Genomic DNA, 15,002 nt, shown 5'->3' with positions numbered 1-15,002 from the left:
CTCATATACACACTGGGAAATAGTACAGCTCTGTCTATTACTGTGAAGTTTACTGTCAAAAGTGAGAACCTGATACTTTTCTCACAATTTATAAGGGGTGCTTACCCAGAGCATTTGCAAATCAAGTGCAGGAGACTTTTTCTGAGGAAATTCCTCAAGTAGTACCTAAGTTCTCATGTTGTCATAGAGATGGGAACAGGACTTCCAGAAGGGCAACGTGAGCAGTTTGGCAGAGTCATCTCAAACCACCAGGTTAGGACTAAGGGACTCCATCAAAGGCATATGACAATTTTAGAAGCAGTTAGACAAGTTTAGAAGCCAGGGAACCCTGGACGGCAGCTGCGGGGATTTGTGGTGCTTTTCCTGAGGGCTGCTCCCACCAAGCAGAACTGTCCTCACAGGTCTACCAGGACAAAGCCCGTCACTAACCCTTGCAACTTCACTGTCCAGGGGACTGACCTGATTTGCCCTGGAGAGCAGGAAAAGCCACAGTCCTAAAGGTGTCAGAAATTTAGACAGTGATTTAAATAATTCCATTCACAGCAGAATCAGAAAGAATAAGTAGGAATAAATTTAACATGTTGTCAAGGAAGAGTATGCCAAACACACAAAATAGTTGCTGAGAGAAATTAATATGATCCAATAAATGGAGAGACAGTCTGAGTTCATGCATTGGAAGACCCAATATTGTTTAGATGGCACTTCTCCACAAATGGATCTATAGATTTAGTACAATTTCTGTCTAAATCTCAGTAGTCTTTTTTACAGAAGGAAGGCTAAACCTAAATTTTTAAGTAAATGAAAAGGACCCAGAATACTCCCCAAAATTTGTATGAAGGATTTATATTTTCTGGTTTCAAAATTTGTGATAACACTACAGTATCAAAACAATATAGTACTGGTCTAAGTTTGCATATACATAGGTCATCAGAACAGAATTTAGAGTTCAGAAATAAACTCTCATATTTAAAGTCAATTGATTTTCTACAAATATAACTTAACGATGAGTGCAGAATCTTTTCGAAAAATGATGCTGTGGCAATTGGTTATCTATATGCAAATAGAAGAATTTAGACCCACATACAAAAATTAATTCATATAGATCTAAATAAAAGCTAAAACCATGAAACTTCTAGGGAAAATATTTATAAGTTGTGTTAGATAATGAGTTCTTTGGACACAAAAATCAAGATACATAAAAGAAAATGTGAATAATAGGATTTTATCAAAATTGTAAACTTTTAAGCATCAAAAACATTATTAAGTGAATGTAAATACAAGTCACAGATTGAGACAAAGACATGCAAATCATATATTGAAAAGAACTTGTTCCTGGAACATCAAAAGAAGGCTTGCATCTCAATAAAAATGAAAAAAAAAAAAAGAGACCCTAATTTAGAAATGGGCAAAAATCTGAATACTTTACCAAATATATCTTATAAGTGACTTATAAGCACATGAAAGCATATTTAACGTCATAATCATTAGGAGAATGAAATTAAAACCACAGTTAAATACCAGTTTACTCACACTAGAATCATCATAATTAAAAAATCAGAAAAAAATAAGTGTTGGCAAAGACATGGAAAGCCTAGAACTTTCATATTTATTGGTGGAAATGTAAAACAGTACACAATTTTGGAAATAGTTTCTTATCAAGTTAAATATGAACTCTTAGGTGTATATACTCATGAGAAAATAAGGTGCTCAAACAAAAAACTTTTGCTGGAATGTTCACAGCAGCATTATTCCTAGTAACCAAAATCATGAAAAAAATCCAAATTTCCATCAACTCATGACAGCATAGGCAAATTGTCTTATAGTGTTATCTATAAAGTAGAATGCTATTCATAATAGGAAACAGACTGCTGGTACGAACTATGATACAAGTAAGATCAAGAATGTTACGTGAAGTGAAAAAGACAGGCAGAAAAGTCTACCCATTGTATGAAACCATTCGTATGAAATAAGCAGGAAAGTAAAGTCTGTAGAGACTTCCTGAGGCTGGCGATGGGAGGGGATTGACAGGCATGAAAGATCTCTTTAAGGTGATGGAAATGTTTTAAAACTGGATTATGGTTATGGTTGTACCACTCAGTAAACTTGTTAAAACTCTGGATTATACCATTAAATGGATGCATTTATGTCAATTATATCTGAAGCTAATACAAAGTTATCACAGAGAAATTATATAAAACATGTCACCTTCCAGAGCAGCTTTTACATGTGCACTGACTCATTGATTCTTAAATATTCTTGAAAGATGTGAAATAAACCTCAGCCCTCTGTTAGCCAGGCTTATTGTAAGAAGGGCGGAGAGCAATTAAACAAAGAGCAATAATGTGTCCATCTGAGGGTAATGTTGACACCTATGTTTGCTCTACTGACGGTGCTTCCCAATTTTCTTCCATAGCTAAAAAGTCTTTGCAAGTCTATTTACAATTCACACTGTATCCAAATATCAGGAGCTTTAAAGTATACAAGGACCTACTCTTGCTGAGCATATTTGATGAATACTGATTTCAATTATCAACTTTAAACATTAAGAGTTATTTTTAAAAACTTTTTATTGGTGTGTTGTAGTTATAAGTAATGTTGAGATTTGTTGTTACATATTTGTACATGCATAAAATTTAACAATATAATTTGGTCAGTTTCATTCCCTAGTATTTCCCTTTTCCCTCCTCTACTTCCTCACTCTGGTCCCTTCCCTCTGCTCTACTGGTCTCCCTTCAATTTTCATGTAATTCCCCCTCCCACCTTTTTTTCCCTCATCCTTTCTAAGTACACATATGACAGAAAACATTGAGTTTCTGAGTTTGGCTTATTTCACTTAATATAATGTCGTTTCATCCATGTTTCTGCAAATGACATAATTTCAATCTTTTTTATGGCTGTGTAAAACTCCATCATGTACATATACCACATTTTTTTTTACCCATTCATCCACTGACAGGCACCTAGACTGGTTTCATAGTTTAACTCTTGAGAATTGTGATTCTATAAACATGGATAAACATGCATTACTACAGTTCAATGATTTTAATTCTTTAGAATAAATATCAAGAAGTATTATAGCTAGGTCATGTGATGTTCCACTCCTACTCTTTTGAGGACCCTCTGTACTGATTTCCATAGTGGTAATGTTTAATAAAAATTCCTAATGAAAATATGCCTGTGGTATGTGAATGTTGCAAAATGATCAAGACTCTCAAAGGTTGCACCTTAAGTAATTAAACCATTCATTTTCATCAGGATATCACAAATAGGGTGTTCATCAATAATAATCATTATTGTACTGTGCCAAAAAATATTATAAATGAGTTGGTTCATCAGACTTCACCATACTGAAAAAAATCCATTATTAAATTACTTTTTTCTTGGAACTGATAGGATTTTAAAATTAACTAAAGAAAACAAATACCAAGGCCATATCTATGCGAATGGCCCTGGGTGTTAAAAAATGAACTAAATATTCTTCCTTTCCTGCCAGGGTTGGTGGCACACACCTGTAATCTCAGCAGCTCTGGAGGCTGAGGCAGGAGGATTGTGATTTCAAAGTCAGTCTCACACTTAGCAAGGCACTTAACTCAGTGAGACCCTGTCTCTAATAAAATATTTTAAAAGGACTGGGAATGAGACTTAGTGGTTAAGCACCCCTGGGTTCAATCCCCAGTAATATGTATATATCTTTTTCTTTTCCTGATGGAGCTCAGAATAATGTAGAAAAATCAAACATGGAAACAAATCTTTGCAAGTCTTTGTGCCAAGCAATTTAGTAAGGAAATGAAGGAATGCTTCCTGAATGAATGAACAATAGAAAATAAGCATATAGCAGACAAAACCCTAAATCCATACTACATTCCAATGAAACTAAAATAATCTGAAACACACAAGGTAAGCCATGCTTCTTCCCTGTCCTTTACTTTCTGCAGTGAACACTATGTGGTAGAGGTCAAGCTTCCAGCTGGAATGTTTGAGTCACTACCTGCACAGATTAAAGAAGGACAGTTACTCCATGTGCATCCAGTACTTTTTAATGTTGGGATCAATGAACAGCAAACTCTCGCTGAGAGGTAAGCTTCAGGTATAAGGTTGATTTCAGTTTTTCTTTTTTCCTTTTTAGGCTATGCAGAGAAACCCCATTATTCTGCATATTGAATTTAGATATATTTTTTGGTATTATTCTCCTTTTTATTAATACTAAGTTATTTGATATAGCAATGTAAAATAGACATATTCAAGGAAATCTGGCTCAAATCACAATTTAAATGTGTCCCAAAAATTGAGGAAAATGTAGAGGCTAATACCAAAGAAGTCACATGGATTAACTTTATTTATGCTTCCAAATACAACGTGTATATTAAATATTAGAACTTTTTATGTTTATATATGTAGACATTGTAAATCCAGTTAATGTGTTAAAATTTTCTGAACACAATCTATTTATCTTTTGCTTTATTTATTATGATAACTATAGTGGAATAATGTTAACACATCTTTTTTATAATGACTTTCTCAAATAGTAAATGATTGTATGCGATCCCATGAGGCATTGTCAAAAAACACTTCTTTTTGAGTAGAAAACTTAATTCTGCACATTACTTAATTTACATGTAAAGATTATAGAAACTTTAGATTAACAGTTAAAGTTCATGGAACACAGGTGCAAAAGATTTTAGAGAAAGCAGTTATCAGCGGGAGCCAGGTGCAGTGTTGCATGCCTATAATGCCGGCAGTTGGGAATCTGAGGCAGGAGGACTGCAAGTTCAAAGCCAGCCTCAGCAACTTAGCAAGGCCCTAAGCAACTCAGTGAGATCCTGTCTCTAGATAAAATACGAAAAAATTTAAAAAGGGCTGGGATGGTGCATAGTAGTTGCCCTGTTGTGTTCAATTCCTGGTACCAAAAGAAAGAAGGCCTGTCTGGAGAAGTCTGACAGGCAAACTTCAGATAATTTGAGAGTCTTTGGTATTTAAAATGGTTTCTTAATCAACTATTTACTCTCCAATGTCTCTTTCCTCACAGGAAACTGTTTTAAAGTGCCTGGCACGTTACTTTCTATAACTTGTTAAATATATTTTAGGTCTTCATTACTGTCTTTTACTAAGCTAACATTTCTGCTATAATTGTAGTTCTCTTGAATTTCATTGACGCTTAACATGCCTCTTGTTAGCTATTATTTTCAGGGACTCTGCTTCTCTCTCTTACTCACAAGATGTTTCCTGGAAAACACAGGTTTTCATAAATTTCATTTGGCAACTAACAAGTAGATGATGAAACTTTGTATTATATGTTTGATTCTAATCCATGTGGAAACTGTTAGTCTCTTTTTCTTACAGTATGCACATATCAAAATATAATTGTATTCATAGTACTGTACATGAAGTTTTTTTGATAGTTAAACATTTTTGAAAATCAGTATAAAAGTTAGATTGCATTCCAGGTGTGTATGTGTATGTGTGTGGTGTAATTTTTTTTCCTCACAGTAAAAATGGTGTTTGTGGCAAATGATATCCCTGAATATAAATCACATGACTTGGGATGAAAAGAACCAGCCTGCTTAACGGTGTCTTTTTTGGTACTCTATAGACTATAGAGTTCGGTATATTCATAGATAAGGTAGATTAAAAGTTAGAAATTCATTTCTCACACTTCAAGAGACTGGGAAGTCCAAGAGCCAGGTCCCAGCTGTGTTGGTCTCTGGTGAGGGCAGGGGACTGCTCACGTTCCCTGTGTGCTCACGTGGCCTTTTCTTGGTGCACCTGGTGCAGAGGGTATGCAGAACTCTCTGGTGTCACTTAGTATAATTGGGATCAGAGCCTACCCTCATCTCCTCATTCAGCCTTACTTGCTCCATCACTAAATACAGCCAAACTAGGGTTAGGGCTTCAGCACATTAATTTTGTAGTCCAAAACACTCATCTTACTTCAAAAAGGAAGGAAGCCATTTTTGAAAACACCAGTTCACTCTGGAAACGTTAGAAGAGTGTATTTTCAGTCTGGAGAAACTCTCCTTTAGATTGTCCTATGACTATATTCATGTTCTCCAAGTTCAACTCATATGGATATTGAAGGTTGGCTCTGCCAGGCACTGCTGTGTCCAGCTGTGGGACAGAGGGAGGCAGGAGACGTGGGTCCTGCTACCTGTGCTGATAGAACTACAATCGGATAAGGACAAGTCAGCAAACATTGCACTGCGTGTTTGACTTATGCAACCATCAAAGGTGTTGAAAGGACAGAAATCGTGTAGGAAAGAAAGTGCTCGTAATGGGACATGAACCAGGAGAGATGGCACATACCTGTAATCCCAGAGGCTCAGGAGACTGAGGCAGGAATTATGGCGAGTTCAAAGTCAGCCTCAGCAACAGTGAGTAACTCAGTGAGACCCTGTCTCTAAATAAAATACAGAACAGGGCTGGGGATGTGGCTCAGTGGTGGAGTGCCCCTGAGTTCAACTCCCCCCAAAAAAACTTAAGTAAATAAATGGGAGATGAGTCCATGTCAAAGGTCTCTTGGAGGACAAGAGTCTTTCCTGCTTTGAAGAATAAATATGAATTAATCAAACCAACAAGGAAAGTTAGACATTCTGGTCAGAGAAGGACTAGCACGTGAAGAGTCTCAGAGGTGTTAAGATACTGTGGGCAAGGAAGAAGGGCGTAAGTACGTACATTCCCACAAGTGTGTTTGAAAGCTTTTGTGTAGAGTTCAACGCTGAACAAAGGGACCAGACTTTGTCATTACAAGGAGAAGAGAAGCACTGAAGTTCAGTGAACTGATGGGATGAAATTGATTCTTTAAGCATTTTATTTGTGCATAATGCAATGCCAGGTACATAGCTGATACTGAATAAATATTTGCTGAATGAATGAATGATCTGATCATGCTACAAAATAAATTAAAAGAGAAGGAGGCTGGAGTCTGGGGCATTTGGCAGACTTGAGGAGCGTGATTAAATACCTACTATACCTACTATATAGTGATAGTGGAAAAGAAAAAAAAAAAGGAAGGGACACCAGAGATGTGAAAAGATCAATGAACAGTGGGTAGGATGGAGAAGAGAAAGAAAATCCAACATGATGCCTAGATTTTGAACTCCAGTTAATGAGAGAATATTGGGGACAGGTTTAGAAACAGTCAGTGAGGAAGAAGTGGATTCAGGTTTGGCTTATGTTGCACCTGAAGTCAGTATGGGAGGAAGACAATTCACACTGAAAGTTTCAATCTAGAAATACAGATTAGGATGTAGATACATACTGGGAGCCATTTATACAGCTTCCTTTTTAAAAAGAGAGACGAGTGGACTTTTGAACCTGGGAAATTCTCAAAGAGAAGACAGAGTCAGGGACACATGGGTAGAAATATTTGTCTTGAAGAACAAGTGAAAGAGTCCTAGTGCAGAGATGTTGGTCTTAAGATCTGGCAGAAAAAAAAAAAAAAATGTCTGTAAAAGTGAACTCCTTTCTGTTGGGGGTGTAGGGCTGTACATGTTCCTACAGCAGTTGGCAGATACAAGACTGCATGCAGCACAGCGTCCTGTTCTGTTCCAAGCTGCCATAGGTCATGAGGAAGATTGAGTGGATAAAGAGAGCAGGGGTGGGGAGGATTTTCTATGCATACAGAGATGCAGTCCTAAAGAGGAGGAACAAGGTAAGGAAAATTAACTGGGTATTAGTTACCCACATGCACAGGGGTGGGTGAGGCTTAGCATATGGTATTTCATCAAAGTTTACAGTTGATGATGTGAGACTATTTTGGTGTTGTCAGAGTGATTGGGCAGTAGAGAATGAATCAGGAGTGAATCAGGGCCAGTGGAGACTAGAATATGTTTGAAATCACCATTGTGCAATGTTGCTTTAAAAATGAGCAAGACACTCCCTTAGGAAACTATTGTCATCTATTTATAAAGCAGTGATTAAAAATGTTACTTTTTAGTACTCTGTAACTGCTTTTTATTTCCACATTTAGGTTTGGAGATGTCTCTTTGCAAGAAAGTATTAACCATGAAAATTTTGAACTTCTAAAAGAATATTACACAATATTTATGGAAAAGATGCCTCCTGATTGTAAGTACAAGAGAAAACAATAACAACAATTTCTTGATTAGAAATCTTCAGGGAAGGTCAGGCCTAGAGGTCAATGACTAAAGAAGCATGGGATGGGGATATGAGAGTGATTTTGAGATTATGTGAACCAAAAGGACTGATTGCCAAGGTGGCCTGGCTGACACCTGCCTCATTACCTTGATTGCTCTTCAGAATGTCTCCCACAGCTCACGCAGGGACATTAACTTCAGTGCCATTGGAAAATGGCAAAAATTAAAACTACGGAACTTAAAATTAGAAACCTCTATCGAGTCCCATAAAATTTGTACATAATTCTTCTCCCTACAAAACACGTTAGTAAATCCTGGAGTCTCTAATTTGTGAGATACGTCGGAATATCACACACTGCATAAGAGAAAATCAGAATACAAGTTTCACAACATAATGCCAAGTAACATACAAGAAGGAGCCAATTTATTGAATATACTTATCGCACCATTTTATGTGAAAAACTTAAAGCATTCAAGCTGATAAAAATGTGTTTTACATTTTTTGGTAAAGGTTTTGCCATTCTTCAGTTCTGCACCTCTTTTTCTCACACCGTTAAGTACGTGACACTTAAGTAGTCCAACATCAGAGAATTAAGAATGTATTTGGAGTTCATTTGCAAATAAGTATAAAAATGCTGAGATATTGAGGTATTCCCAATGATAAAAAACTAATAAATCAGGAAATGCTTTAATACTTTTAACCAAAAAACTGTAATCTAAATCTACCTGTCATCTAATCACAGGTCATTTGTTAACTGATTTATAGACTTATGCTTGGTTTGTGATATTTTAGGTGGAAGAATGTTAAAGTCTTCATTAACCTGGTGAATGTTGAATCAGATTTCTTCTGTGGGCATATTCAGGCCCATGTGCAGATAGAAAGTTTCACTTGTAGATTTTATACTGTAATTTTTATATTTTTATTTTAAATCAATTTTTTTTGCCAAAATGAAATTAAGCAGGTGGAGATTTTTTTTAGCAACCAGCATACTTCAAATTATAAATTTGCTAATTACCTAAAAAGTTACTATATTATATATAAAATCATTTTGCTTTAGTCATTAATGAAAACAGAATTTACTGTAACTTGGATGTTGCTGAGTTTTTGGTCTATTTATAAGTTACTTATAATTTGGGAGTAATACTCCAAATTTTTATCAACTTTATTTCTGTTTAGCTTGTTCTTAAAAGTATGTATACTTCCTAGATTAGCAGCATCAGCCTGACCTTGGGACCTGTTAACAAAGCAAACTCTCAGGCCCCACTGCAGATCTACTGAACTCACCCTAATCCCACATTTTAATAATCTTTCCAAGTGGTTTCTGATCCACATTAATTCTTGAGAGCCATTTATGGTCATTGATATGTCATATTTATTCAAAACAAATATTAAAAAGTACTTGTTTGCAAAGTCCATAAATTATACTAACAGTTGTGTCACCTGTAAAAGAAACATGTAGAAGTATTTGCTGAAATATTACCTGAGAGATGAATACAAAAATAATGCTATTTTCAATTTAACTTAAACTTTTCATAAAAATAAATGTTAAAAAATTTAGGAATATGAAACCTCATATATTAGCAATTCCATAGTCGTCCCTTTGTATCAATGAGGAATTGATTTTAGGACTTCCTGCAGATACCAAAGTCTGTGGATGCTCAAGTGCTCTATAAAAATGGTATAGTATTTGCATAAACCCTGGATACATACTTCTGGATACTTTAAATTATCACTAGATTACTTATAAAACCCATACAACCTAAAGGCTATGTAAACAGTTGTTACACCATATTGCTTACAGGGAATAATGACACACAAAAACATCTGTACATGTTCAATACAGTTTGCAGTGTATAGTTTTCTGAATATGTTTGATTGGTGGCTGCTTTCACTTGAACATAGAGAGCTGACTGTATAACCAATTGTTTTTAGAAACTTGAAATTTTATTCTTTGAAAACAGAATGGCCTTTTGGGTCACACCCAGTTCATTAATTAGACAGTTGTCTTAACATACTGAATTTTCCTATTTTGATTCCTATATTTCTGAGACAATGCTCATAGGTTCTTGGCAGAATGGAGTCATGGCATGACTGTGGTACATCTGAAACCAGAGAGCAAACCCCATCTGTGTAGTAACGCTAACACCTGTGGGCTAGGCTTCTGGTAGAAACAGGGTTGGCCAAAGCATGATTTGGGTTATACTCCATTTAAGGACAAAACCACAAAGCTTGTGAATAGAGGTTGGGCCATTTGCTAAAAAGGAAGGAACTATGATGCTGGGTCATATCCACAATCCATAAAGTTTATTATTTTCTCTCACAGTAAAATCATGGGATAGTTTCTGTCAACATTTAAGATAGACTAATTCTTTTAACATACTATTTTCACTTATTCATCCATTATGGATGTACTGTTCATTAATTTATTACCTTGTTTTAAAATGATTTGTGCATGAAATAGTTGAATTCTATAAGATTTTGAGGTAAAAAATAATTTCTTCCTCAAAGTTTTTTTAACCTTAAGAGATGTGCCCTGCTTTTCTGATATCAAGACAAAAAGATAGATCCCATCCCACTCAATATATCCACTCCCAAAGGACTCTCATCTTTTCTTATTTTTATTGGTTCTTTTTAGTTATACATGTCAGTAGAGTCCATTTTGAGAAAATTATACATGCATGGAATCTATCTTATTGTAATTAGGGCCCCAGTATTGTGGATGTACATGATGGTGGGATTCACTGTGTATATTCATGTATGAATTTTTACTCTTTAGTGTATAAATTTATTTTAGACTAAAAACATATTTTCCCCCAAATATTCTCTATTCCCATTATGAATGTAGTAGATTTAAAGAACAGCCTCAGTTCGGCAGTCTACAAATGCGGAATAGTTTTATTTTGGTAACTGTTACCAGCTTTACTGAACATCTAAACCTCAGGAGTTAGTAATTGAGAGGGACGTTGAATGAAACTTGGACATTATCAGTACCTTTCAATATGTTCATCATAGTCTAGAAATTTATGACTCATGTATTTTAAAATGCTAAATGCCATTAGAATAAATATTTAATCAAATTCAGATTATTATTAACTTCCACCCCATCTTCTCTCAGCTATGGAAAGGCAATCAGGGAAAGACTTGGCACAGCAGGTGGCTCCTGTGTCTGTTGTGGAGGATTCATGGATCTTGAGGGACATCTCATGGAATGTCTCTATTGCAGAGAGGCAAGCCAAGTGTAGAAATCCCAAGAAAGGGCATTTGCTTTCCTGAACCTTCATGTGAAGCAAGTAATACATACCCGAAATTGCCTCCAGAGAGACAGAGCGGCTGGTGACTGCCCCTTCTGTGTGTTGAGGATTTCCCCCTCACCGTTTTTCTTTCCCAGTGATGCAGCTTTCTGACAGCTGCCATCCCTGCACTGACTGAGGCAGAGTAAATCTCTAGGAGCTGCTTCCCCTCAGGCCCTACCTGTGATATTCACTGGCCCCTTTGATCAACTGTCAAATTCCTTGGAACCTGTATTTATGCTTCTCCTTCCTACTCTGATCTTCCCTTTGAGCTTGATGATCTCAGACACCTTTCAGACATCTTTCAAGTCCCCTTTCTTTCCTCCTTAAAACCTGAAGACACTTAATTTTGCATTATAAATACACTAAAATGAAAAATAAAGCACTTCCATAAATTGCCAGCACAAATGGTTCCCTGGTTCAAGATGGTTGTCACATCTCATGTATAATCCAGAAGCTTTTGTAGAAGGAGTGGATTCAATGCTGCTGTCTCTCTGCTTTAAGGTAGGAGGGAACAAGTGTCAATTGTTCACCTCCAAGCATTTTCTCTAATAGTAATGCCCGTATAGTTTGTCCTGCATCCAAAACAGTGAGATTGGAATTATAACATAGCTTTATTGGAATTTCACCACTTATTGACTCCTTTATTTGAACAATAGGGATGGATTGTATAGCACTTTTGAGCTAGAAGGAAAAACAGGCAGGGCTTTTTATTTTTAGTTTTTAGCTATTCTAAACTATTTGTATATTAATTGTCAATTAATTGCCAATTGAAATAATATGTACATGTAGTATTTTATCCACTATAGCATTAAGAATTCCGCATGAAATGTTTTTTAGAAAAAAATAAAAAAACTAAGTTTGCAACAAAAGTGGGTGTAATGTTGTCATGTATCTGGTCATATGTATGTGATTTTGCTGGAAGTCTCACATTCAATGTAGCAGGTGCTGGTGGAGCTCATATGATGTGTAAAACTCTGCCAATCACTGTGGATGAGGAAGATGAATAGGCCTGTGCCCCTAGTAGCATACAATTCAATGACTCAGTGTCATCAAAGAATAATCTGCATTAACTCTGAACCTCATTCCAGAAAAATAATTGCTATTACAGAGTGTTGATCCTTTTTCTGAATAATTTGATTTTATTGTTTTTGCTTCCATTGTTCAAAGAGGTTTACTTTCTCCTTGATTGTTTCTGACATTCATGGTCTGGTTATGCATTGTCATAGCTTTCATTTCTGCACAAGGAAAAATAAAACATCCTGTGTATTCATTCCATTTACAAAAATAGGAGAAGAAAATGCAAATCTAATATTTTATGGATAATTAATTTTAGATGAATTATTTAAACAGTTTTCTCTATAGTCTGCATAGAAAATGACAATAGACATTGTGAAAGGTAATATCTGTAACTACAAGAAAAGTAGGGCTATGGAGCCCATAGAGGATGGAGGAATTATTTGACATTGAGGCAAAAAAGAAGCTAAAATGAGAGGGATATAATCCAGGGAAAGGTGAGCAAGAATATTAGATGTGTTGAAGAGAAAAATGAGGATTAAAGAGAAGCTATTGAATTTGGTTCTATGAATCATTGATGGTGTTTGATGGACTAGTTTTAATTAGCAGGCATTTAAGAAAAGATCACATCTTGTATAAGTAGAGAGAGTAAAAGCCACACCTTAAGAAACTCACCACTGAATACCAAGAGAGAAATGAGAAAATAGGCTGAAATCATAGAATCACATGAAAAAGGTTTTTTGTTTTTGCTTTGATACTCTTTAGTTTTCCAAGAGGGAAGGTCAATGTGTGTTCAAAGACAGATGGAAATCTCCCAGTGCCAGCTATGGGGTGAGGACCTGTTCTTGGTCTGGCTGAGAGGTTCTGGAGAAGGTAGCAGTGGTGAGTCTCCTCAAAGTAGCCAAAAACAAAAAAAGAATCTCTAAGAGAGAGCAAAGGACTAGTCCTCCCATGGAAAGTAGAAACTGAACATAACTCAGCAGGGATGAAAGTAGTATTCTAGCTTCATTCTAGATAATGAATAGCTGCCATACCTGGCTGAGGCCCCATTAACACCTGAAAAATTGCAGAAGAATTCATAGTCACTGTAAAACTGGTGTTCTACTCATAAAAAGTTTGAAAGGTTACAAAGAGGAGTTCGGAGTTGGTCTTCAAATCCCTGCCGGTTACCACTGGCTGTCAGGTTGCATAGTCCTTTGGTGAATTTAGAGGGAAAAACCTTGGGAAAAGGTTTTATTCACATCTACTTTGCCAATTAAAAAAAATCAGATCAATCATCGTTTTCATTGATACCTAATTCTTAAATTCTTTTAATAGAATTATTGAAATATACTTCAATGTAATTTGTAAAATGCTGTGCATGTTAAGAAGTCTAACATCGATTTTACTGAACTAACATTTTGATGGCAGAGTGTAATTTAGACTAAAATATTCTGAGCCCTTTGGATTTCTATTCTTCCTTCCCTCCCTCCCAGTGCTGGGGACTGAACCCAGGGCCTCCCGTGTGCTAGGCAAGCAGTGTACCATGGAGTTGTTCCCTCAGTCCCTCAGTTAGCAATTTCTATTTTCACTATTTCAATGTATCTTAACTCTCACTAGAAAATTTGATAAATGGAGTAAAGCTGGTTCAAGTTGAGATAAAAATAGAACAATTTAATAAACATTAAAACAAATGAAATTTATGAAAGGCAACAGGGTTCTTTTGGGACAAGCAAACCTACAAAAAAGGATTTGACAGAAGCAAGTGAAAAAGAAGAGCTTATCTATAAAACATAATATAGGTATATAAAATTGGGTTTATGAGCTCAAGGAATTGAACAACTTCCTGAGATATCAAATACTTTGTCATTTTGGACATTGCCATATAGCCATCAAAAATGTAGTATATTTTTCAAACATGAGCCAGAACTCTCTAATAAGCGAAGATCATTTTCCAGACTAAATGTGTGATAATATTTTCCTGAAATAAATTATTATTTTTGTGTGTCCAAAAGGAATGGAAAGAACAGAATTGCCAAGGGATTATTCAGAATTGTATTCTGTGTAAACTAAACTTATAAATTGATACACATAAGAGTATTGCTAAAAAACTAACTACAATATTTATAACACATATTTTGTTCTGGAAAAAAATCAGTACTAGGTTTTGTCACACTTTGTTCACAAACCATACTGTTGGGCTCAGCATCCTGTTTAATGCCATAGAGTCACTGTGGCATGCCAGTGGGTACCCTGCACTACGAATGAGTAACAGCACTGAAGAAGAGAGGGTCATTCGGCTCTTGGTTGGTACATTTATCAGAGAGGTGCTTTGCATTTGCTCTGACAATGATGATTAAGGCTACTTAATTGGATTCTTCCTTCAGTTAGTGATCATTCTGTGAGTTCTGTCACAGATCAAGAAATATATGATGAAATCAATTCTGACAGCCCTAGCTACGTGTGCCTCACAGATGGGCAACACTCCATAAACCAAAAGGGCACATGTGAATACCAGCCCTCTTAATGGAGCCACATTTATATTTTGCACATGAGTATTAAAAAGCCAGAATTGCCTACCATATTAAAACTGCTAATAATCTTATTTATTTGCTGTTTAGT

At 35.8% G+C, this 15,002-nt stretch overlaps 1 protein-coding gene across 2 annotated transcripts in view; it reads left to right on the top strand.

The window, feature by feature from the left end:
- Positions 1-15,002, top strand: part of Inpp4b (inositol polyphosphate-4-phosphatase type II B) — a 784,856-nt gene that overhangs the window by 701,667 nt on the left and 68,187 nt on the right. For both annotated transcript variants that reach the window (XM_047566293.1, XM_047566291.1), the window contains 2 exons: positions 3,936-4,076; positions 7,967-8,064. In XM_047566293.1, coding sequence (XP_047422249.1) covers positions 3,936-4,076; positions 7,967-8,064 — 239 coding nt within the window. The remainder of the gene's footprint in view (positions 1-3,935; positions 4,077-7,966; positions 8,065-15,002) is intronic.

This window comes from Sciurus carolinensis, chromosome 10 (assembly GCF_902686445.1).
Source record: "Sciurus carolinensis chromosome 10, mSciCar1.2, whole genome shotgun sequence".
Taxonomy (NCBI): domain Eukaryota; kingdom Metazoa; phylum Chordata; class Mammalia; order Rodentia; family Sciuridae; genus Sciurus; species Sciurus carolinensis.
The sequence above is the reverse complement of the archived record's forward strand: the minus strand, read 5'-3'. Positions and strand labels throughout refer to the sequence as shown.